The 26,791-nt window shown below is 40.2% G+C and overlaps 1 protein-coding gene across 3 annotated transcripts in view; it reads right to left on the reverse strand.

Moving 5' to 3' along the window:
• Positions 1–26,791, reverse strand: part of LOC126295471 (treacle protein-like) — a 270,716-nt gene that overhangs the window by 120,577 nt on the left and 123,348 nt on the right. For all 3 annotated transcript variants that reach the window (XM_049988006.1, XM_049988007.1, XM_049988008.1), the window contains 2 exons: positions 17,736–18,142; positions 3,835–3,994 (listed from right to left, as the gene is read on the reverse strand). In XM_049988006.1, coding sequence (XP_049843963.1) covers positions 3,835–3,994; positions 17,736–18,123 — 548 coding nt within the window. In that variant the 5' untranslated portion in view covers positions 18,124–18,142. The remainder of the gene's footprint in view (positions 1–3,834; positions 3,995–17,735; positions 18,143–26,791) is intronic.

Genomic DNA, 26,791 nt, shown 5'->3' on the forward strand with positions numbered 1-26,791 from the left:
ATTTTTAACTTCGCCAGTACCGGTCCAAATATGGCACAATATCTTTACTGTGGTAAATGTAATTATGCCGAGTACATTGTGCCAGTATAACAAAAGCCATACATGAATTTACATACGATACATTTAAATTATTAACACGTAACAAGGACAGTTACATTCTTTTATCCTTACGAGTACAAATACATATCACATTTGGTCTATTTATACAAAACCTGCTTTCCATAAGTGATTTCAAATGCCTTTGATCAATGAGAAATAACAAGCTGTAGTTAACACTATGTTCTCAGTGCGATTTTTGTTGCTTCTTTGCCTGTGTTGTTATGCAATATTGGAAATTAACCTCACTGTTCCAGGGATTTGTAAAAAGAAGTATCAAATATACCCTGCTTTCATCTTTTCATAAAAAATCAACATCTTTTCAGCTAATTTGTAGATTATTGCAAAATAGTGAGTGAATAAAAATTTTTATTCCATATCTTTGTGCTGTCAATCTATTGCACAATATATGTTTTATAGAACATAGCTTTTTCAGCAAAATTAAAACGAAAATACTGCATTTTTGACATTTTACAAAATCTTCAATTTTGCATTTAATTCATTCAGTACTGGAAAGTGGCACACAAAAGAAACTTTATATTTGAGAACCTTGTGTTGTTAGGTTACTACATGCCAAGTTTTACATTTGTCATAGCATTAGTCCAGGAGCCGCAAGAAGCCAAACTTCAAAATTTTTTCGGGTGTGCCCTATTGGTTTGGCCAATTTTATTTATAACTTTCAGGCTCAATATAGCTCATAAAATCTTTTCATTATTATTGTTAAGAGAACGCATAACGTTGTACAAGATGGCTAAATCTGATTTATTTACGCCGGCTCTACGCGAGTAGTAATCAGTCCAGAAGTAGTCAGCCTCTAGCTAGGTCGGCGCAAGCCACTCTGGTTCCGGCGGTGGCTCTGAGTGACAGGCACTTAACACAGGTAGAGTTCCCTACCATGTTATAGTTCTGGGTGGAGATTTGCCAGATATAGACTGGGAGACTCAAACGTTCATAACGGATGGCAGCGACAAAGAATCATGTGAAATTTTTTAAAGTGCTTTATCTGAAAACTACCTTGAGCAGTTAAACAGAGAACCGACTCGTGGCGATAACGTATTAGACATCCTGTTGACAAACAGACCCGAACTATTTGAAACAGTTAATGCAGAACAGGAAATCAGCGATCATAAAGCGGTTACTGCAGCGATGATTTCAGCCGTAAATAGAGATATTAAAAAAGGTAGGAAGATTTCTCTATTTAGCAAAAGTGACAAAAAGCAGATTACAGAGTACCTGACGGCTCAACACAAAAGTTTTGTCTCAAGTACAGATAGTGTTGAGTATCAGTGAACAAAATTCAAAACCATCGTACAATATGCGTTACATGAGTATGTGCCAAGCAATATCGTAAGAGATGGAAAAGAGCGATCATGGTACAACAACCGAGTTAGAAAACTGCTGCGGAAGCAAAGGGAACTTCACAGCAAATATAAACATAGCCAAAGCCTTACAGACAAACAAAAATTACACGAAGCGAAATATAGTGTGAGGAGGGCTATGCGAGAGGCGTTCAATGAATTCGAAAGTAAAGCTCTAGGTACTGACTTGGCAGAAAATCCTAAGAAATTTTGGTCTTATGATAAAGCAGTAGGTGGATCAAAACAAATTGTCTAGATACTCTGTGGTACTGAAACAGAGGATGACAGACTAAAGGCCGAAATACTAAATGTCTTTTTCCAAAGCTGTTTCACAAAGGAAGACTGCACTGTAGTTCCTTCTCTAGATTGTCGCACAGATGACAAAATGGTAGAAATCGAAATAGACGATAGAGGGATAGAGAAACAATTAAAATTGCTCAAAAGAGGAAAGGCCACTGGACCTGATGGGATACCAGTTCGATTTTACACAGAGTATGCGAAGGAACTTGCCCCCTTCTTGCAGCGGTGTACCGTAGGTCTCTAGAAGAGCATAGCGTTCCAAAAGATTGGAAAAGGGCACAGGTCATCCCCGTTTTCAAGAAGGGACGTCAAACAGATGTGTACAACTATAGACCTATATCTCTAATCTTGATCCATTGTAGAATTTTTGAACACTTATTAGATTCGAGCATAATGACTTTTCTGGAGACTAGAAATCTACTCTGTAGGAATCAGCATAGGTTTCGAGAAAGGCGACCGTGTGAAACCCAGCTCGCACTATTCGTCCACGAGACTCAGAGGGCCATAGACACCAGGTAGATGCCGTGTTTCTTGACTTCCGTAAGGCGTTGGATACAGTTTCCCACAGTCCTTTATTGAACAAAGTAAGAGCATATGTACTATCAGACCAATTGTGTGATTGGATTCACAATATACACAAATGACCTTGTGGATGACATCGGAAGTTCACTGAGGCTTTTTGCGCATGATGCTGTGGTATATCGAGAGGTTGTAACAATGGAAAATTGTGCTGAAATGCAAGAGGAGCTGCAGCAAATTGATGGATGGTGCAGGGAATGGCAATTGAACCTCAATGTAGACAAATGTAGTGTGCTAAGAATACACGGAAAGAAAGATCCCTTATCATTTAGCTACAATATAGCAGGTCAGCAACTGGAAGCAGTTAATTCCATAAATTATCTGGGAGTACGCATTAGGAGTGATTTAAAATGGAATGATCATATAAAGTTAATTGTCAGTAAAGCAGATGCCAGACTGAGATTTATTGGAAGAATCCTAAGGAAATGCAATCCAAAAACAAAGGAAGTAGGTTACAGTAAGCTTGTTCGCTTACTGCTTGAATACTGCTCAGCAGTGTGGGATCCGTACCAGATAGGGTTGATAGAAGAGAGAGAGAAGATCCAACGGAGAGCAGAGAGGGTCATTAAGTAATTGCGAAAGCGTTACGGAGACGATAGATAAACTCCAGTGGAAGGTTCGGCAGGAGAAACGCTCAGTAGCTTGGTACGGGCTTTTGTTGAAGTTTCAAGAACATACATTCACGGAGGAGTCAAGCAGTATATTGCTCCCTCCTACGTATATCTCGCGATGAGACCATGAGGATAAAATCAGAGAGATTAGAGCCCACACAGAGGCATACTGACAATCCTCCTTTCCACGAACAATACGAGACTGGAATAGAAGGGAGAATTGATAGAGGTACTCAAGGTACCCTCCCCCACACACCGTCAGGTGGCTTGCGGAGTATGGATATGGATGTAGATGTAGCTGGATTACACTGCAGGCCTCGTGTACCAAGCAGATGGTGCACCTCCACAGTCAAAGGGTTAATCAATCATTCTCTTCTTGCTCTATATGTGAATGGAAGGGGAAGAAGCCCAGTATCCTCTGGTGTGCTTCACATTGAAGTGCAGGGTATAGATACACATGTAGCAATAAACACACAAACTGCAAACACCTTCTCTCAAATCCCCAGGCTAAGAACAAAGTCAAACAAATCTACTCGCAACATTTGACAAACTTGCCTCCGACATTATCACTGCATGACAAATAATAACTACCATTACCTTGAGAAATGAAAGCAAAATCACAGCCCACAATGAATGATCCCAGAGGACAGGCAACTGTCTGAACCTAAAGCACAATCCAAGTGTCAAGTTTGGTAATGGCTGGGGTGAAAGTCTGGCAACTGCACGCAGTCGCAGCGGATACAGGTGTCACGCAAATAGCCGAATGCGGGCCGTACTTCCCGGGCCAGCTTCACTGCCTCCCTCACCCCATTGTCAGTGCTACAGTAATTCTGAACAGATTACAGCAGCTAGGTACACGAGTGCACCACGCATCGCCCGCCGCGTCACACCTGGAAAACTGCTGTATGTAGAGCGCCTGCTGCCGCACCAGCTTGTCGCGTGCGAGAAGGGCCGCCTCCTCCGCCGTGTAAACGCCGGCGTGGTGCAGGAGGTCCACAGGCTCCAGACCTTCCGGGCCCGATTCCGCCCCCGACGAGTCTCCGGTGCACCCTGAAATGCAAAATGAGTTATCGGGCCAGTCAGCTAAACATTTTAGGTTAAGCTTGACCCTGACCTCTATAAATACCAACTGAATACGCAAATTGCTGTAAGCAGGCACATTTATTATACAGGAAAATTATAAAATCTATGAAACATCGCTAAAATCGGAAGAGGTAAATGGCAGAGATCGACATAAAAAGTGACTCAGTATGTGTGAGACTAAGTCTCACCAGGAAAGTACTTGGGCTCGAACAAACAGATCTGTATGAACGTTTGGTTATAGGACCATTATGTACCTCTGAATGAATGTTCTGGTGGGTGTCGTTTTCTGCAAAACTCTGCACTCATGTTCTAGACATTACTGTAGATGTAATTGTAGGCACCATACACTATGCAGCAATCTTAACTATAAATGTAAATGCAGAATGTCAATAAAATGCTTCGAGCAATATGAATGACTGCAAAACGCACAGTGAATAAATGCAAGTTGATCGTATGGCGTATCTGCACATTCTATAATACAGTGTTGAACGCCATGTCAATGACACTTTTGAAGTTGTTCACTGGTTCACCAATATCTTAGCCAGCATTCTGCCACGCATAACAAAGCATCGGTCTGTATACTCCCGCAGATAAATGATTGTAAATGACAGAATGCATATTCGTGATAAAGAATCTGTAGTGCAATTTCGACTGCATATTACTGGAACATAGTTTAATGAAATCTGTTATTCTCTTGGCATATATTGCCTGAAGAAATACACATCCAGAGGTGCATACTTTGTAGTTCTAGGCGGAATGATTTTTAAATCTACATGTTTTCCGCCACATACTTCCAGTAGTACTCGTTCATCCTTATGTCCAGACCAGAAGTCACGAAGTACTAATGACTTTCTCGACAAATGTGGATTCTAAACTGACAGAAAAAACGTCTTCAGATGTTGTTACGTCATTTTCCCACTCACTTGCATCGACGACGACATTTGGAGGGCACAGCGTTTCTATTTCCCTTCACACGCGGGGTCCAAACTTTCCACTGGATTCTTGGAAGCAAATATAGAGTTTGTCTGCCAATCGTCCATTCATTGATATAGCAACATCGATTGTGTAACTATGTGTTGCACAGTTAACTGATTGCAACATCGCGACAGTGTTTCTCTCCCCTTTCATGGATAGTGTTCTGTCACAAGAAAGTTCATAGTTGAACTGACTCTGATCACAGTTCCATGTAGAACTAATATCGATGTTTTCTCTCGTGATATGCTCATTGACGTCAGCAACAAATGTTTGAACTCTTTCAATCAGCTCTTCTTCGTCATCCTTATCTTTTCGTGCTTGGAGCATAGTGATACGGCGTGATGTTGTCCTAAACTCCTTTTTCAAATTAGTAATAAATCCTAGTGAAGCTGCAAAGTTTGTACACCCGAGATTTCTGGCTACATCCAATGCCCAATGTTGTAAATGCCAATAATGAACGGCAGAACTGCATTCTCTGGGCGAATTTCGCCATTACATGCTCCCTGATGGTCTTTAAGAGCAGTGTATGATTTCCTTTGAAAACTGTATTTCCTTCTCTTTTCTTTGCCACGTAATCCAGTATGTTTTTAATATTGCTTTTAGACTTCAGTTTAGGGTATCTTTTCAGAAGCTTGTCATATGTGTCAAAACTTCTTACGTAATAATCATCGTACATGTTCTCCAGTGTGTTGTCATCAAACGCAGTGATGACACTTGCAACTTTAACCTTCTTCTTGGGAGACAGTTGGTATTCACTCTCACTGCTGCCATCCCCTCTTGCCACACTTGCCGTAGCACTACCGTTTGCAATGAGTTGTTCGTCATCATCATCCCTATCATCATCATTACTTGTTAGTGTTACAACAGTATCTGTTTCTAACTTATGCTCATGTTTCTGCACTATAATAGATACAAGAAAACAAGCAAATGATTCATCTTCTACACCAATACCATCTTCACGAAGAAGGGTTCTTCATAACTTCATCTCAACCAATCGCAATACATTAGCAGGATTGATTACCAATCGCCGAGTCCATCTGACACTTCAGTACACAAATAATGTCACAAAACGCAACTTCAGAGGCACACTGCACCGTCCCTACTGGTCCCGACTGGCTTACCGGCAGGTCAGTGTGCAATGTGGCACGGCATACGCAGAGCCCTCTAAGGACGACTGCAGAGTTTTGCGGATGCGGGAGTATCACTAGTGCAATAAGAGTCCTTTACATTATTTCTCACACGATTTTGGTGTATTTGTGTTTGTTCGAGCCCAAGTACTTGCCTGGTCAGACCTTTTTTAAAATGTTTACAAATGTTCTACACATCCAGACTTTGTCACACGCCACACAGCTATTTAGCAGTCAATCCCGCCCGCACCTGACCCGAAGTGAGATAAGGACAGACAAAGTTTTGCCCAAGTCTTTGAGGTTTCGTGATAGGAGCAGAACATAAATCCTATCCTTAATGTAACCCACAGAAAAAAAATTGCAGTGACGCAGTGACATCTCGTTCGAGTAATCTCGTACACAGTTGTGGAAATGATGGGGAGGGGGTTTCACATGGATCTGGTTGAAACATGGTAACAGTGTCAAGCTGTGGAACGAGCCACAATTGCACCATGTTGACGTAGGTGATACTGTTGATGACAGATCTCTTTGCAAAGAGGACACGGCACATGGTACGAAACACACTAAGTTTGTTAGGATCCCAGACGTGTTCGCTGCACACGGATTCTCTGTTCCCCAAATGCAGTGTTGCTTGACCTTTTCAAAAGATGAAAAGTGGCTTGGTAAGTGAAAATTAATGTTCTTCAGAAGTTGCCATTTTTGATACGATTCTGCATCTCAACACAGAACTGCAGACAGTATAATTTGTCGTCACAGATTATGGCTTGAAGGAACTGCGATTTGAGTAGCTTTACTCTTAATCACTTACTAATCACATTATTGGATGAGCGATATTAAATTCTGCACTAGTCTGATATGAAGACTTTGTGAAACACAAACAGTCTTCTCAAACATTTTGAACTCAAGCAAATTTCTTGCACCATTTCATAATGTCGTCGTAAACTGGTGGTGTCTTGTGAAACTTGCTCTGGAAAGCTCTTTGTACACTCATACTGATTTATAACAGGCAAATTTTAGCACACACAATGCTTTCTCTACCTGGTTCAACCAATTTTTAGCAACTACATTCAGTGGCACAACTGTTGGCAGTTAACTTACTGACACTAAATTTGAGTAACTTTGAGAGTTTGTTTCGACGCACTGGACAACTGGTTGTTGTTATGTTTAGCCATTTAACTAGACCAGTTTTTTAAAATTGTTTCATGGACATTTTAATTACCCTTTATTGGAAGTTACCACGTCACACACAAATCGACAACTGTTCTCTTCACACAACCACACCCCACAAAATGATAGCATTTCAGTATACAGTTAATGAAGCAATCCAATCACCATACTCTGAAGTTAAAATTAATAAGTGAATGAAAACAGCACCACAAACAGTTATTACAAGTGGTTGGCTATAACTGCTCAACAATAGATACACTGAAACACTCAATTTCAAGACAGCTACAGCACAAAAGACACATAGTGAATAACACCATCTACTCATCCTCTTACAGAGTAATATTTGGTATTGATCTTTCAATATCCTTAAGCACAAAGTGTTGAGTTCTTTCTTTCACTTTTAACAAGCATAGTGACAACTGAGTAGTCTTTGCAACTGGACATGTCAGTATATCCTGTATAGCCTGCTACCTCTTGGGACCTTTGTAACTGCATTTGTGTTACCCATCCAGAGCACCTATCCCTTTTTTTTTGGGGGGGGGGGGGGGGGGGGGAGGATGTAGTTCTGCTGCACCACTGCGAAAGGACATTGCAAAAATTGGAAGAGATAAATGGCCAAGAACAACATAAAAAGTTACTTAGCACGTGAGAGACAAAGTCTCTGAGGTTTTTGACAATGTTTAAAATATTCTGTCCATCCAGGCTTTGTCACATACCACACACCTAATCAGCAGTCAATTCTGCCCACACCTGAGCCAGCAGACCCGGAGTGAGGTAAGAACAGACACAGTGTCGCAAGTCTTCAAGGTCCTGTGATAGATGTAGGACATAAATACTATACTCAATGTAACCCACAAGGAAAATATGCAAGGTGTCAAGTTTGGTGACCACGGTGGCCACCCAAATAGTGCCATGTCAGTAGCCACAACGTGGTCTATCTGGTGACACCTTGTTCAGGTATCATCCTAGTAGGCTCTGCACTGAGTGGAATCCACTGTACATCCTGGAATTTGTTACAATAACATACCAAGGACCTAGACGTTGGTGGGGAGGCTTGCATGCCTCAACAATACAGATAGCTGTACTGTAAGTGCAACCACAACAGAGGGATATCTTTTGAGAGGCTAGACAAATGAGTGGTTCCTGAAGAAGGGCAGCAGCCTTTTTAGTAGTTGCAGGGGCAACAGTCTGGACAACTGACTGATCTGGCGTTCTTTTGATCGGAGTGTGGAATGTCACATCCCATAATCGGGCAGGTACGTTAGAAAATATGAAAGGGAAATTGTTAGGTTAAAGTTAGACATAGTGGGAATTAGTGAAGTTTCGTGGCAGGAGGAACAAGACTTCTGGTCAGGTGAATATCGGGTTATAAATACAATATCTAATAATAGGGGTAATGCAGGAGTAGGTTTAATAATGAATTGAAAAATAGGAGTGCAGGTAAACTACTACGAACAGCATATTGAATGCATTATTGTAGCCAATATGAATATCAAGTGCTCAGATGGAAACACAGTTCTAAGCAAAGAAGGGAAAGCAGGAAAGTGGAAGGGGAGTATATAGTGATGTTCTTGAGGACAATATTATGGAAATAGAACAGGATGTAGATGCAGATGAAACGGGAGATATGATACTGCATGAAGAGTTTGACAGAGCACTGAAAGGCCTAAGTCGAAAAAAGGCCCCGGGAGTAGACAACATTCCATTAGAACTACAGCCTTGAGAGAGCCAGTCCTGACAAAACTCTACCATCTGGTAAGCAAGATGTACGAGACAGGCGAAATACCCTCAGACTTCAAGAACAATATAATAATTCCAATCCCAAAGAAAGCAGGTGTTGACAGATGTGAAAATTACCAAACTACCAGTTTTGGAGTAGGAATTAAAATCCATGAAGAAGAAATAAAAACTTTGGAGGTTTGCCGAGGTTTGTTTATGACCTGGAAGAGCAGCTGAATGGAATGGACATTGTCTTGAAAGCAGGATATAACATGAACATCAACAAAAGCAAAACGAGGATAACGGAATGTAGTCTAATTAAGTCGGGCGATGAAGAGGGAATTAGATTAGGAAATGAGACACTTAAAGGAGTAAAGGAGTTTTGCTATTTGGGGGGGCAAAATAACTGATGACGGTCGAAGTAGAGAGGATACAAAATGTAGACTGGCAATGGCAAGGAAAGCGTTTCTGAAGAAGAGAAATTTGTTAACATCGAGTATAGATTTAAGTGTCAGGAAGTCATTTCTGAAAGTATTTGTATGGAGTGTAGCCATGTATGGAAGTGAAACATGAACGACAAATAGTTTAGACAAGAAGAGAATAGAAGCTTTTGAAATGTGGTGCTAATGAAGAATGCTGAAGATTAGATGGGCAGATCACATAACTAACGAGGAGGTACTGAACAGAATTGGAGAGAAGAGAAATCTGTGGCACAACTTGACCAGAAGAAGGGATGGAGTAGTAGGACATGTTCTGAGGCAGCAAGGGATCACCAGTTTAATACAGGAGGGCAGTGTGGAGGGTAAAAACATAGAGGGAGACCAAGAGATGAATACACGAAGCAGATTCAGAAGGATGTAGGTTGCAGTAGGTACTGGGAGATGAAGAAGCTTGCACAGGATAGAGTAGCATGGAGAGCTGCATCCAACCAGTCTCTGGACTGAAAACAATAACAACAAAAACAAGGGTTTACTCATGTGCCAAATACCATATTTTCAGGGGCTCTTCCACAGATTTTGAGCAGCCAGTGACGGATTAGAGAGATGATTTTCTTCCAATTATGGTGAAAGGTAGCTATTTGTTATTGCATTACCACAACCTCAAAATATTAGTGATCTATGGGTAATAAAATCTTATTGGCAGGTAATAATGTTTGATAGGGCAAATAATCAATAGATACATATAAAATCATGATTCTTGAAGTTAGGAAGACATATTTAAGAAGCTATAATAGTATTATTTAAGTATGCATTGGCCTCCAGTTAGTTTTTATTTGATAAGCCATATTTTGAACTGACTGTGTCACTATGGACAGCCATTTATTTATGAAGGATTTTGAAGAAAAGGTGCTAACTCTGCAGTTTTAAGTCCAGCAGGATTGATGACACATTTGTAGTTTGGTAAACGATTAGCCTCAACTGGTAGACTTATTTTAGAATCTGAATTTGATTCATGAAATATTGGGTTTACAACTGAGTGGGAGATGAATAGCTATCTACTGTTTTTGGGTGTACAAGTTCAATATAATTTGGGTGAGTTTTTAGGGAATCGTGTGTACTTTAAGTCCATTCATACTGTTTTATCCTCCAGCTGCCACCAGAAGCACACTTAAAACATTAATATACAGTCTATCTGGTGTTTAACACTGACACTACTAGTACGTCTGGAGGACATTTTAGGAAAAATGTATACATAAAACTTGAGATTACAAGAGCTATGCAAATGAAAATGCCAGGCAAACCAAAGGAACAGGAAATGGATGCAAAATCTATGCCTTTCTAACACATGCCATAAATGTTTCTTCAAAAACTGCAAGCTTCATGAAGTAGCATATAGTGCATATGACTTTCCAGCCACCAGTGAAGATGGCTCTTGCAGATTCTGTGAAAGATGATCCACTTTTACAAAAGGCACATATCTACAAAATTCTTTGTCAGTGTGTTAAATTTATAGTGGTGGTTCAAAAAACGGTCACTTATTCTAAGTTCCTAATAATTATATGTCCGGAAATCAGTACCTGCTGAGATGTGGGCTGAAAATCCACATTTCACTGCCTGCATTTTACTTACAAATGAGGCAGAATTCACAAGAGATGGCCGGCCTAGTAAATTACCACACTAAGCACAAGTAGGCAGATGCAAATCCTGGGGCAACTGTGGACGTGAGACATCACGATCGTTTCAGTATTGATGTATGAATAGGAATTGCGTGCAACACACTTTTAGGGTCATACACTTTATTATATAAATTAACAGGTGCTGTTTATCGTCAATTTCTGCATGGTGAATTACTACACTATTGGTGAGTGTTACCCTTGCAGAAGGATAATGGGTCCACCCCATTTTCTACAAATCTTGTGACCACATCATAACGTTTTATAGGCGATACATTAGTCGTGGTGGTCTGGTAGCACAGCCTCCCTGTTCACCAGATCTGAATCCGTTAGATTTCGCTGTGGGGACATTTGAAGGCATCAGTGTATGGCCAGCCTATCAATAAAGTGCACATGATGCAAGTGTGTGTGACCAGTGTACGAGAGACGTAATCAGAATGAAGCCAAGTGTGTATGGAAGACTGCACGATTCCGAAGACTGCAGGATATGTCAGGATGCGTGGATATTACATGCAGCACTCCCTGTAGTGTCTGCTACTACTTAACAGATGGATGGCAATGAGAGGACGGACTGGCCCACATACCCAACAGGTGTGTTTTTCCAGGAACTTTCTTCTAGTTTTGAACAATATTACCTCCTATAGGAATGTATGACGCTTATTGTCAACATACTGTATAGGATGAACCATAAGCACTGTAAAAGAAGATTCCACTGAACACCAACAACATTCGTCTTCTACAGCTCGAGAAAACTGCAATAGCTGAATACTATATTTCTCCTGACTGTTCTGTGGATTACAACAAAGTCAAGATACTGGTCATGGTGTCATCTTGTTGGGATCCAATGGTCAAGTGAAGCTGTGGAAATGTAGCTGTCAGACAACTTGTTCCACAGAAAAAAGGACTTCCCATCTCAGAAATTCACGGAAGGCACTTTTTTCATGTTCGTGTTTGCAGAGGAATTATTGCTTTCAGTCTTTGCTGCCTGGCATTTCAACAACTGACAACTGTTTTAAAAATTATCCCCCTAATTTGTATACACTGCAGATTTGCTGACTCAGAGCTCACTAAATTTTCATCTTAAGACACAAAGTTTCATTTATGGTGCTATTGTGCCATTGCCTTTTTTGTGATGTATGCTCCTTTAAGTCCATAGTATATCTATGAACAATGTGATTTTAGCATTTCTGCATATGAGTATGCTCATGTAAGACGCTCAGAACTTTGTAACTGACTCATATTGAAGCTAGATGTACGATTAACAGCCCTCGCTGAAGATGGTCGTACGATTAAGAGCCAAAATTTTGGTCAACGAAGCATTGCTGTACAAATGCAATCCCAAAACATGATGGAATACATGGAAAATTACTTAACACAGAGCATGGACAACCCAAATTAATTTTTAGTTGGCACGATTCTAGCAGCATATATTTTCATTTGATTCACATTGCCCACTTCAAGTAATTATTATAACTTTCAAATCTAATATAGACATAGGGCTACATTACATATCCATCTACCATCACACCCAGAATTTTGTATTCACATATGGCTTCATACTCTTATTTTTGGACTTCACTCACTCAAAACTGAACAGTCACTTTCCAACCTAACCTAAAACTCTGGCTACTAACGCGTTATGAAACTCCGTATCTTTACATGTAATATCTTTGGATCCACATATTTATTTATTCTTTCACCTACTGGCCAGTTGAATACTGATTACAACTGGGATAAAATTCAGTCCATGAAAGAATAAAAAGTGCACCCTTCAGATTGCCAAGACTGTGTCATGTGGGGGTAGTGTTTCTCCATTGCTTGCTATTTACTTGTTGCCTCATCTTCACAATCAACTAAAGATAAGCAAAATTACACACTTCCTCGAGAGTACGAAAATGTCAATAAGTTGACTGTGAACTTTTTTAAAGAATAAAGTAAACTGTTTAAAATTTATATGCAACTGTGGAAAATGTATTGTAGACTGCATGAAATGTCTCTTGGACTTTGCAAAATTTAGTTTCAGATTGTGTAGAATCTATGGTAAAGTGAACAGAATGTACTACTAACTGCACAAAATGTATCAAAAACTGCATAAAATGTACACAAACTGTGTTGTACATATTGTAAACTATGTGAAATTGACAGAAATGCTTTGAAGGACATTTCCACCAGGAAAAAGAAAAGAAAAAACACAGAAAGAAATAACAAAACTTCTTTGATAATGGCAATAAACATATACAGGGCTCAATTAGCATTCAAAATAGTGCAACGCCTCTATGAACTTTCTGCTTCAAATGAATATTTGCCATCCACCTTTTATTTTCATGTTGTTCACTTGATTATATTTGTCATAAGTAGCTAGCAGAATGCTTTGAGGATGTTCCTTCAGCTAAAATGATTGGAGTGTACTTTTCACAAGATGTGGGGTCCCGCATTCTTCACAATTTGCAATGGAAGCATTTGCATTGTGTCTCTGGGTTCAATATCTCAATTGGTAAAAATGAAACCCATATGGAATCTACTTGCAAAAAACATTTTTTTTCTGGCCAAGGCGTCAAATATAAATGGTTTGGTTAAGTTTTAATATACAAAACCAAAATTAGTAAATCTGTATATCCTAGCCAAGTCAAATCAATGTTAGCTTGTATTTGTAACGATAAGACTGACGTGCTTAATTCTGTCACTGATGTAAACTTCAGAAAATAACACATACTACTACTACTACTACTACTACTACTACTACTACTACTACCACCTACTGGTTCTTCGACATGGCCTATTATGAAACTAACAGCATCATCTATTGAATAATTAATGGAAAATCTCATATAAAGATGTGAAACAAATACTAACAAAGAGATAGAGGGGCTGGCCAGTACTTACCTCAACTCAGTACAGCTAACAGATACACAAAAAACAACAGTACTTACAGTAGAATATCTTTGGCTTCCCTCTGGCAACCATGCCTCCATCCTTGCTACCCTCCCTGTTTTCCTTTCCCTGTTGCTTCATAACCTAGGTTGTGAGTAACTAAATCCACTTTCCCTTCTTCCCTTTCTTTCCCCTCTCTCCTCCCTGACGAAGGAACATTTATTCCGAAAGCTAGGAACGTAAATTTTCGATTGTCTTTTTGTGTATCTATCGGCTGTACTGAGCTGAGGTAAGAACTGGCCAGCCCTTCTATCTCTTTGTTAGTATTAGCATCATCTATTGGTTCACTGGTGTACTATGCTGTCACTAAGGTAAACACACGAACTACTAAGCTGAGCACAGACTCCTACAAACTTAAAATAAGATTTTTTTGCGTGGTGTGATTTTGATAAAGCCTACATGTTGCCCTGATCTATGCTCAAATTACCTGTGAAAACCCAATGAAAATTCGTCCAGCAGTTTTTTAGAGTAGTGTGTTGAGATAGGCAGTAAGGATGGTTTTACAGTTTTATTATTAGTACTCACAGAGTACACATAACGGATGTGGAAACGTGCATGCCTTCAGAGCCAGTGGCTCCTACTGGCAGAAGGGAAAGGAAGAAAGATGAAGGAAAAGACTGGCGAAGTTTAGGAAACAAGAAGAGTTGCAGAAAAGTCAAGCAGAACCCCGGGTCAAGGGAGCCTCATTTTACGGGATGTGAACTCCCCTGACCTGGAGTTCCAGGTAATCTTTCACCAGCTCTTCCTCATGAGTCCTTGTCTTTCATCCCTCTTCCTTTCACTTCAACCCTTGTGCTAGAAGGGGCCACTGGCACTGAAAACTCTTGTGTTTCCGCATCTTTTATTTGTTTTCCCTGCCACTGCTTGGAGAGCGGTATTTTTATCTATCCACATTACTTTGCATAGTCACTGCTCGAAGTGTGGTCTTTTACCTGATCCAGGACTAGGATCTAAGAGCACCAGCCAAGAAATTAGTCACCTCCAGAAGACGTAACACTAATTACTGCGTAACATGGCTAATTGTGTCAGCAACGGTATCAATTTGGAGACGAGAAACATCCGTAAATGTTTTCAGGCATGCAGTATCCAGCTGAAACTACTCGCTGATAAGCAGATCCGATAGAGCTACCAAATTACAGGGATGTCGATTGCTGTGTCTCACATGCAGTTCCACACAGTCCCTGACATTTTACTAATATATGACTACTTAGCGGACCGGATGGTACGATATGTTTCCAGCAACCTCATCAAATTAGGAATGTATGTTTGCAGTCCTGTGAACACAGTTGTCCTCTTGGAACACAAGAATGCTGACAGCAAACTCATTAAGGAGTCATAGAAGAGCAATGGCCTTTCCCAAGGTGCATAACTTCAAATGTCTACTGATTGCAGTTCCCCTCACAATGTTTGCTCAGGAACTGGTAGCGATGGACCTGCATTCACCGACACCAAATGTCAGATTTGACACCAACTGTTATTGACAGGAGACACTAACAAACTGGGCAACTTCTTACGCATTGTCATCATGGGCATGTCAAAACACATGTTCTTTCTGGCACTCAGTCTCGTCTCAATGTCATGTCATCCTACTGCACCAATTCCATTCAATTCAGCAGTACACGTGAACCACAACTGCCACCTACTTCAGCAGATTTTTTAGTTACACTGGCTGACAAATGCGGCACTGCCCAGATATTCATTTGCCAATTTTCATTATAAATGGGAAAAAAAATATGAACTGTGTTTTGTAGTGTAATATCAAAAAAAGTTTCATTTCCATGTTTTTGTGAAAACACAACTGAAATTACGGAACAGTCCTACAAAGAAATATGCATAATATACAAATGTATAAATACAGAAGAAGTAGTATAAATACAGTATTCTGGACAGTTTCTGTACGCTGGGTGTAGCTGCTTTGTTTCTCTACGTCGTTATTTTGTAAACATCGCTATAGACCGCTATAGTTCTACCTATGGCCATATTGCATTTCACAGTTGAAATACTACCAAAAGCACTGTCAAGGTGTCGGGGATTTCCCCAAGCTGACTAGACTGCAGGAATGTCTCAGTAGTAAAGAATAAATATATTAAAACTTCACACATGATCCAGCATTTTTCAGGCATCTCAGTGTTTATGATACTATATCTTCAGAACTAAGATAGGACAGTGGTTCTTACCTCCACAATAATTCTTGTCTGACAGTAAGATATATATGTACTAAGTCTGGTTGAAATCTGTTTGGTGGTTTACAAAAAGATGTGGAAACAATGACACACACACACACACACACACACACACACACACACACACACACACACACACACACGGTTTGCTAAACATTTTTTACAATAAATAAAATGAAAACACTTCAGATTCAGCATTTCTAATGAGGCAGTGGGGGCAAAATGGTGTGGGTGGAATGGCAAGAGAGCTTGACACCATAAAAAGGGCCACTTGCATCAATACGCACAAACTGCATTGTGCCATGGCATCTGCTGGCTGCGGTCACCCACCTGCCACTCAACACCCAGCTAGATAGCTGAAACCAGGGACACTTTGGCACAAACCATAAGTGACATTTACAGTGGCAACACCACAACAAACCCAATTCTGTGCTTATAAAAACTGGCTGTACAGCTGGGCAAGTCACCTAATCGGTGAGCCATAACGTCGACGTCTGCCCTCAGGCTTATCTACTCAACTGTCATCTTGACGCGACCACAAGTCAGGTGTCCGGCCAATGCCCGGAGGGCCGAGGCCCTGCGGCACCAGCAGCACCAGTCTCCACGAACCGACCATCTCGTACTTGGCGGGCCGTGAGCTTGCCACATCGGCACTGATGTAGCTCACTACCAGCAGGTGACATCTATTATACAAGGTTACACCACATCTGTGCCACCCTAAATACAGCAGCTGCTGACAATTACTACGACACTTCGTCTCTGGGCCTGTGGGTTGAGCCTGATGTTACGATGTTGTCAAATGTCGGCCCGAGCTCGGAGTAAAAAATGGATTGCACTGCCTTTGAATGGTTTCTGACTCATCCTGACCCACCGTCTTCTACCACAGACCACCCACATCCTCTACAATAGGCACACAATGATTTAAATACATTATCTCATTACTCTAATGAGTGTACCTACAAAATCTGCCTGCCAGAAATTCTTTCTATAGGTATTGATGTATATCAATATGCAGACAGAGGATTTCACTCTACCTAAGAAACCTGGACCTCTAGCTACAATTACTTTCAACAGTATTGACAGTGCAACAGAAACTGCTTGCAACGTGTGCCTTTAGGTATCATTTTATTCTTTAACATCATTATGCAGATATCTGCTTGGCATATATCATAAATTATGGAATGAGTCTTTCTTTCCTATTTTTAACTACTGACAGTTGGAGGATGAGCACTGATTGTTCAAAATCAATAAAATCATTGTGAAATGTTCCTGCGATTATTTCATGAACACGTTAGCATACTTAGTATGGAGGTTCATGAAGTTTAATTCTGCTAACTGAAAACTGTATTTATTATTAAAAATATAACCTATAGAGGAAATGAATTCTCTATCAGAAAGGTCACTCCCGTTTATGACAAGTCTGTGAAAGACAACTACACAACTGAAATGTTCCATCACACTGTACATAATCGAGGCCACCACAACGGACTTACCACTACCAGCATACTGCCGTGACGATCCGAGTGTCGGCGTCTCGTGGTCGCTGTCTTCCGACCACGCCGACTCTGCACTCGGAGAGGAAGCACGGAGCCGGTCTATGCGGGCGAGAAGTTGTTCGACGGTCGGCGTGCGCCCGACGGAAGAGCTCCGTCGCCTCACCTCAGGTGCACTCTGCGGCACAGGCGCAGTCACAGCCGCAGGTGTCGCCACCGGTCTACTGGCTCCGCCCCCCCTGCCGCCCCGGCGGGACGGTTGCGACGGGGCGGGTACTGGCGGCGGGAGGTGGAGCAGGGATGCGTGCTGGCGGCAGTAGCCACGGTGTGCCGGGAGCGATGCCCGCGAGCACCGGTAGCCGCCAGAGTTGACATGGCGGCAAGACATGGTGGGGCAGTCTTACTGTCTGCAAGACGAACGATCCAACTTAGTTCTGTCGGAAAGCCACTGCACATTATTCATGACATTTGCAATTACACTCTATAAACTCTTAAAATAATACAAGATGTACAACTTTGCTACCGCCGTTTGCCTACAGGTGGCGACAATGGTAAGTAGTGGTCGAAAGAAACAGATAGCAGACATCAGGCAGTTAGCTCGGACCTCAGTCATCATAACCTCATTCAAACATTAGTTGATTTGTACCCAAGTCATACAGTTGTTCTCGATTGAAAATGTCAGTTTACGAGCCTAATTCTCGTTATTTGCAGGAGGTGTTACTGTTTTGTTTCAATATGAAGAAAACAGCATCTGAGTCTCATCAAATGCTCTGAAGTACGTATGGTAAGGATGCTATTAGTGAAAGAATGTGTCGTGAGTGGTTTCAATGTTTCAAGAACGGTGACTTTAATGTCATAGACCAGATAGTGGTGGAAGAGAGAAAGTTTTTGAAGATGCAGACTGGGAGACATTGCCGAGAGAAGACTCGTGTCAAACCCGAGGAGGATTGGCACGATTAGTGGGAGTGACATAGCAAGCCATTTTAGAAAGTCTCAAGGCTACGGGTTGTTTGAGAAAGAAGGAACTTTGGTTCCGTGTGAGCTGAAACCAAGAGACATTGAACGGCACTTGTGTTTTTGTGAACAGTTGCTTCAGAGGAAAAAACGGAAGGGATTTCTGCATCGCATTGTGACCAGAGATGAAACGTGGGTTCATTACGATAAACCTAAACACAAAAAATCATGGGGATATCCTGGCCATGCTTCCACATCGACGGCCAAACCGAATATTCATGGCTCTAGGATTATGATCTGCATTTGGTGGGACCAGCTCGGCGACATGTACTGTGAGGTGTTGAAACCAAGTGCAACAATCACAGGTGCTTGTTATCGAACGCAATTAATGCGTTTGAGCAGAGCATTAAAAGACAAACGGCCGCAATAGAGCGAGTGGCACGATAAAGTGATTTTGTAACACCACAACACTCAACCCCTTGTTGCAAAAAAAGGTCAAAACGTACTTGGAAATTTTAAAATGGCAAGTCCTACCCTACCCGCCGTAGTCTCCAGACATTGCTCCCTCTGACTATCACCTGTTTAGATCAGTGGCACATGGCCTGGCTGACCAACACTTCCGATCTCATGAAGAAGTCACAAATTGGATCGATTCGTGGATCACTTCAACAGATGATCAGTTTTTTCGACACAGGATTCGTAGACTGCCCGAAAGATGGGAGAAAGTAGTGGCCAGCAATGAAAAATACTTTGAATGATACACATGTAACCAATTTGTTTCATTAAAGCCTCAAATGTTGGGGAAAAAATGCCGGAAGCAAAGTTGTACACATTGTAATCTAATAGGCAATTAAAAATTACGGGAATTTTGTTATTTCTTGTGTTTCAAATCTCATTATGAAGCATCTCCCACACACTCAACATACACAGTTTTCAAACTGTTTGCGTTGAACACAAGGGAGTTACTTCACTGCTGTGTTTCGAACAAAAGAAATCAGGAAAATTCACCGATATACGTCTTGGCATATTGGCGACAAAATGAAGGTCCTTGCATACCAACAGGAAGGCCTCATGATGAAGCTGTGACTTCAAAATCTACATTGGCATAGTAAAAATGCTTATAAGTTCATATACAGATTTTATTATTAATGTTTCCCTGAAGAATATTGGACGTATTGTAGCAGCACTTACTACTACTTTCTTGCAATAGGCATTATTTGAGAGTTTTTAAGTAGGCCCTTTAAGAAAAGACAAGAAATGTTACAGTTACAAAAGCGCAAAGGAGTGTAGTAACTGTCCCATAATGCAATGTTATGTGACTACATTTTAGGAGGGTCTGCAATGAAACTTTTAATAAATGTTTAACTAAGAGTTAATCATAAGACTCTGAAGGTAATGCAAAGCTGTCTAAAAATTAAGGTTGTTTTCAACACAGCAGGCCTTTACTCAATCGAAATGGTGTGCCCCTTCCCTACCTCTGAATTTTGAATTGACTGACCCCATGAGTTAACAAGGGAACTCTAAATTGCAGGGCAGCTTGGTATTTTTCGACGGCAGGTTGAAGCTCACCCTTGTGTCTGTGTTTACTAACAAAGAAATTTGTTTTTGGATAGGTTTCACCAAGACCAAACAATTTTCTTCTTCTTCTTCTATACCCAGACATGTTTCACTTAAGCTTCAGCAGCAGTGGTTCTTTTTGAGATTAACAGGAAAAAACTGCTTTTTGCTGTCTGTACATACAGAATTTAAGTTTTTAAGTAAGGTATTCACAAACTGAAACAGAAAACTTTTTATATTTTGTTGGCACACAGTTGGTTTCTGCACTCTGCAGTGTAATTGTCATCCTATCACAGTTTGCAATCCGCCACAGCAAAGAACTTTATATACAAAACTTAGCCTGGAACGTTAAACTGTTATGGTTTACATATTTTATACTGTGTTAAAGATAGTGTGTTTGCACAGAACCTAATAACTGAAGAAAACTACTAAATATGAAAAGCCACAGGAGAAGGAAAAGAAATAATAAACAAATGTACAGACTCTCCAAGAACGATCAAGTGACCAAAAAACACGCACACGCATACACACATGCACGCACGTGCATATTCTCTACTGTTGCAGGTCACATACTGCGAAGTACAGAAAATTACAGACACTACAGGATGGGTTGACAAGGTACAAGAAAATTCTGTTTCAATTTGTGAATACTTCACTTGAAAACTGACATTCTGTGTGTTCAGACAGTGAAAAGGAATTTTTTCTTGTTAAAAACAGTACTATGAAAAGGCCAGATTGCTACTCACTGCAACCTAACCCTTTTCTTGTTAATTTGAAAGAAATTTATCTGACAGAAGCAAATAAACTTAGCTGTAACTTCAACAAAAAAGGGGTGGAACCTATCAAAAATCATTGATATTTTTCATTCTTTCATGTCTTGTTCCGTAAATGTCATCACTAAGAAAAATCTTTCAAGAATGTGGAATGAGTCAGGTTATACACCAATAGGCAGGACAGTATAGAGCTGCTGGGTGCAGTGTTGGGAGGCTGTGTGGGGGTGGGAGAGGGAGGAAGTAGAGAAGAGGGAATGTCTTACAGGTGCATCAGCAGGATGTAAGGTGTGTGTATACTGTAGTCAGAGCACTGAAAGGGATATGCAAATGAAGGACAGGGGCTAGTAATTATGGGAAATACTTCAGAATATAGGATGTCAACAAAAGAATATCACAGTTATACATGACAATAGTATCACCTGTAAGCATTGTAAACTGTTGATTCAAGGTAATAGTTAAGGAGTAACTCAAACAGTTTTAAATAAGTTCTTCTATGAATACTGATTTTCATTTTCCCACTTGCAGCACCACACTAACAAAATGGAGATTGCCAAGCATAACACATTTTGTGTTCTGCAGTTTGCTAAGACGCAATCTGTAATTTCAGTTCAATTTGCATTTTGTTTAAAGTTTAAATTGTGACCCCATCAGGCAAAAACATTTGTCAATTGTATAGTCAATTCCAAATGACCGAATGCGTGTAACCGGAAAAGCACAGGGCGACTGAAAGCGTCTGAAGAGGATGTCAATCGTGTCAGAGCATCTTACTGAAAGCTAGTCTTGAACTTCAGTTGCCAAAGATGACAGTGTGGACACTTAAGAAAATGTTTACATTTGCATCCATACTGGTTACCACTTGTATACACTTTGAAGCCAGATGACTATGTTGTATATTAAGTGACAAGCTGCGGCGGGAAGATGACACTGTTGATAATGTGGTGCTCAGTGATGAGGCAACTTATGTAAGTGGAAAGGGGAACACCCACGTGTTCATATCTGGAGATCAGATCATCATCTGTAACTTCTGAAGCTACATTAATAGTGGTGGCTTATCAGGCTATGTTGCAACAATGGCTCTTTCCCCTATTAGAAGGTGAACATGAGAACTTTATTTGGCACCAAGATGGAGCTCCTCCATATTGACATCTCTCACTTTGAGAGTGGTTGAATGTCGAAGTCTGTGACCACTGCGCTGGTTGTAATGGTAAGTATGACACAGATTCCCTTTCTGCTGGGCTCTGCATTCACCTGACCACACACCATGTGATTTCTTTCCCCTTCGAGGCTTCACAAAAGTGTGTCTATGGTCCACCACTACTTAATGATTTGCCAGAATTGAGATATAGAACTGAAGAAGCTATTGCTGTCATTAATCCGGACTTGTTAACCAGTGCTAGGGAAGAATTGCATTTCAAGTTGAATGTGTGCTGTAGAACTAGAAGAGCTCACATTGAGCATTTTACTATCAGTCTCATGTACGATTTGTTGTAAACAGACTAAATTTGACTGTTATAACAGACATTATTTTATGGACACACTATACTTCACATATATGTATGATAGGAGACAAACAGCTAAATCAAAGATCACTGCTCCTATACTGCTTATCTGTGTTCTTAACTAATACTTCAGACAAAGCATTTTAATTTTACATAGACCACTATTAGCTGTCTGTGTAATGGCAAAATCTGCCCAACAGAAATATTAAGAGTTAGGCAGAACTTTCATTCAGGTATACTGTAGGAGTGGCTAATGAATATTCCTTTTTTGTGTTTAAATATAAGGGGATTTTTCAGTTTCCTGTCATATGTTGACTGGCAACCTGTTACAGACTTTAGTACCAGAATATAAAACTCCGTTCTGAACCCTAGAGTGAGATGCTAGTTTATGTGGATATTATTTCTACTTCTGGTATTGGGGTTGTGAACCACTGAGTGATTTAACCTTCAACTGATGTGGGAATGTTAACCGGCCCGACATTTGCGCCTGAGGTTCACAAACCCCCACATTTTTGGGAATATTTCAGAGGCAGTGAAAAAGTCTGTGTATGATGCGTGCTGATGAAAGACATCATAGTTAGACAATTTTTGTTCACCTAGCAGACAGTAACAGAACCCAATTATTTGAAAATATCTGAGCAATTTTCTGTCTGTCTCTCTACTTCTTCCCCTTCAGCCAAAAGCTATCTTCCAGCAGAATGGTGAACCACTGAACTGGAGTTTTCAAGTCTGTGACATTCTGGACGGAATCTCTCTACAGTGATGGGTATCCCTCTGGATTTCCTCCTGATTGGTTATGTGAATGATATTGTGTGTGTCTCATCTGTACACTACATTGGACATCTCCACAGAAGAGCTGTGGATACAATAGTCTGTCACCCCAGAATGTTTGTGTATATACAGGTTGACACACAGCATTGTCTACACATGTTATGGGTTACAAAATGAGCCGATGTAGAAGTGTGTCATTTTTTTTGTACAAAAATTTTTTTTTACTTACTATACACGATACAACACAAACTGCAGGTATTTGTGTCTCATTTTTTCATTTGTAAATCATGAAGGTTTCAAGGGGACACCCTGCTATATTGAATGAACTTGTGTACAGAAGCCCTTCACTGACGGTTCTACCCCTCCAGGACAAAATATGGTACACAGCTGTCAAAGGATGTATAAGTAAATAAAGAAGTAACTGTGTTCTGCAGATGGCAGAATTTTTTTTTTTTACAAAAAAATTTTCATGTACATAACTTACTACAACGAAAATATCTGACATCGTGTTGAACCATCACTGCCACAGTATCATAATAGGGCTGTAAAGAAATAGTAAATGCAGTGCGTATAGGTGAAATAAGTCACAAAAATATAAAAGCAAATACAATAGTCAGCTCTTCTGGCCAATAAGGAGGATTCTCTTTGTCTGTCCTGACTCTGACTTTGAACACAATGGGGATGGGAAAATAAATGCAGGGACCACAGCTGAAAAAGAAATGCGGTCAAGCATTGACAGCGAATAAGCAACAAGAACACCAAAGAGAACAGGTTTTAATATTACCAGTCATCACTGAGTGTTATACAGAAAGTTTAAAATACTTGTGCATAGATACTAAAAAGATTGTTTATGCTGGCTGGTCACTAATTTTGTGTGTTCATTAAAGTGAACAAGTTTGCCCAATACAGTTCGTACTATTCATAAAGTTCTAAAGAATTACCACCTTGCTGACTAAAATGCGAGTTATTTTTCAGTTTTTGTACACAAAAATTGTTGGATCCTGAGAAATAACAGTAGCTAGATGGAACAATGGACAGAACTACAGTTCTAAATCACATTATGTTAATTTATTGAAGAACTACAGAACACATTTTGTCCTTGTGTACATTGACTTTTGATTTTGGAGACTGAACAACATCTACATAGGTGTCCGCAAGTGCCGACACTGTAATACCCAGTTAGTGCTCTCTTTTCACAAGATCCAGAAGGCAGCAGATACGAGAGGTCCAAAGATACTGGAGGCCTTTTTTCCACTTCTGAAGTGCCTCACATTTGATTCCAAATCAACATACACTAAACAATTTATGTGCTTACTGAAAATCACAACAGGAAGGCTTCATAGCAAATAGAACTGTGTATGTTTGACTTAGAAGACACAAAAATCACACGTGAAGGTAGCATCTGACATGATTTCAAAGTAGTGCAAAGATGGGCAACTTGCTTTAAACGTTCAAAATGGCAAAACTGTGCAGTCCATAAAACACTAAAATAGGAATCGGCCAACTTCTACAAATATCTGGTTGTAACACTTTGTAGTGATGCAAAACAGAATGATCACATTGGCTTAGCCATGGATAAAGCAGGTAGCACGTCAGTTCACTGGTAGAACACTAGGGAAATGAAACCAGTCTACAACGGAGTCTGCTTAGAAAACACTCGTGTGACCTGCCCTATAATATTATTGAAATGTGTAAGACCCATAACAAAGAATATTGAACATACACACAGAAGGGCAGCTTGATTGGTCACAGGCTCGTTGGAACACTGGGAGATAACTACACAGATGCTGAAAAACTGAACTGGCAGCTACTACTTCAAGTTGGACATAAACTATCCCAAGAAAGCCTACTTACAAAGTTTCATGAACCATCTTTAAATTATGACTCTAGGAATATAGTACACACTCCTACAAATTGCAGTAGTAGGGATCGTGGGGATAAGATTACATTAATTACAGCACGCACAGAAGTGTTTAAGCAATCATTCTTTCCCTGTTCCATACATAAAAGAAATGGGAAGAAATTCTAACAACTGGTGCAATGAGAAATTCCCTCAGTAATGCACTTCGCAGCACGTGCATCTTCATGTTTTCACGGTGCAAAGACTGTTCCATAAAATTTTGGGCATGCAGCACCATAAATTCAGATTATTCTTCTAATATTTCAGCTGGATACTGTCCAGCCATCTTCATAGTGAGTCAAGGTGACTGATGCTCCAGAACTTGCTCCGTCCTTTTAAACCTGAGGACAGAATCACTGCATAAGCTGAATTTATGTGGCTGCATCCCCGAAACTTTATGGAACATTTCACAGCAGTTTGCAGAGTGTGGATGTAGATTCAGTGTACTATACTTTGAGGTAGTCGTAATCACTGGAAACTTGTCACGAAACGCTTTGAAATTTGCAGACAATTGTTGTCTGGTGAAAAAGATTGCTAACTGACCATAAACAAAAACTAATGTATCAAATTCGGAATTTCTAAAATCACTAGGGGGGGGGGGGGGGGGGGGGGGGGAGGGGGATTACAAGGGAAGTGGCAACCAAATGACTGTTGAAATTGGGATGCAAAATCTGCAAGACTAGAGACATACCATCAGACTTTCAGAAAAATATCATTAGCGCCATGGGTGTCCACAGAATTTTTTCCAGGGGAACTAGACTCATTTTTTTATATGAATGAGATGTTCAGTTTTGAGACATGTCACACCATAAGAATTAAATTTTATAGGTGACACTTAAAATTCCTTTATCCGAGAGAATTCATGGTGGTCCATTCAATGTATAAATAAAACTTCTGTACTCCAGATTTCAGGGTAAAAAAAGGGGAGGGACGCAAGTGCACAAGCTCATGTGTCCAAAATGCTGACAAAAATTACACACAGAGGAATGGAAAAGTAAACTGAGGATCTGTTAGATAATGTTACTTAAAAACCGTCTTGATTGCAATTTTTTTTTTTTATTCATATGACCGGTTTCGGTTCATTCAGAACCATCTTCAGATCTGTAAAAATAATCATACTAATTTACTATTTCACGGAAGCAAATCTTTTTCATCCTATCTAATCAACATCAAATGTACCAGAGCATACCTGATATTTCAGTTACAGGAGTAACTCATCCAAATCCAGCAGTTTTCACATGCTACGTCACATAAAATTGGTTGGCAGAGTGCACGTCATTTATATTAATTACAACACTATTACCGACAGGTGGCGTCTGGTACATTTGTTACATTCCATTTGCACATACTATATTCAGTAGATCTTTTTTTTATTAATTAAAAATAGTTAATTAAAATATGTAGATGTCAAGGTTAAAATCTGTACTTGTCAGCATTAATAAAAAACAGTAAAATTATCATTTTTATACGATCTAAAAAACATAGGGTGATTTATGTGTCTATGGTGATGGTGTGAACTTGTTTTCCTCTACGGTCTGCTTCCGTATTTCCCGCCATTTCGGTGTTGTGGCGCGGTCCGCTCAGTCGTCTGATGTCCATCGC

The sequence above is a fragment of the Schistocerca gregaria genome, chromosome 11, assembly GCF_023897955.1.
Source record: "Schistocerca gregaria isolate iqSchGreg1 chromosome 11, iqSchGreg1.2, whole genome shotgun sequence".
NCBI classification, from domain to species: Eukaryota; Metazoa; Arthropoda; class Insecta; order Orthoptera; family Acrididae; genus Schistocerca; species Schistocerca gregaria.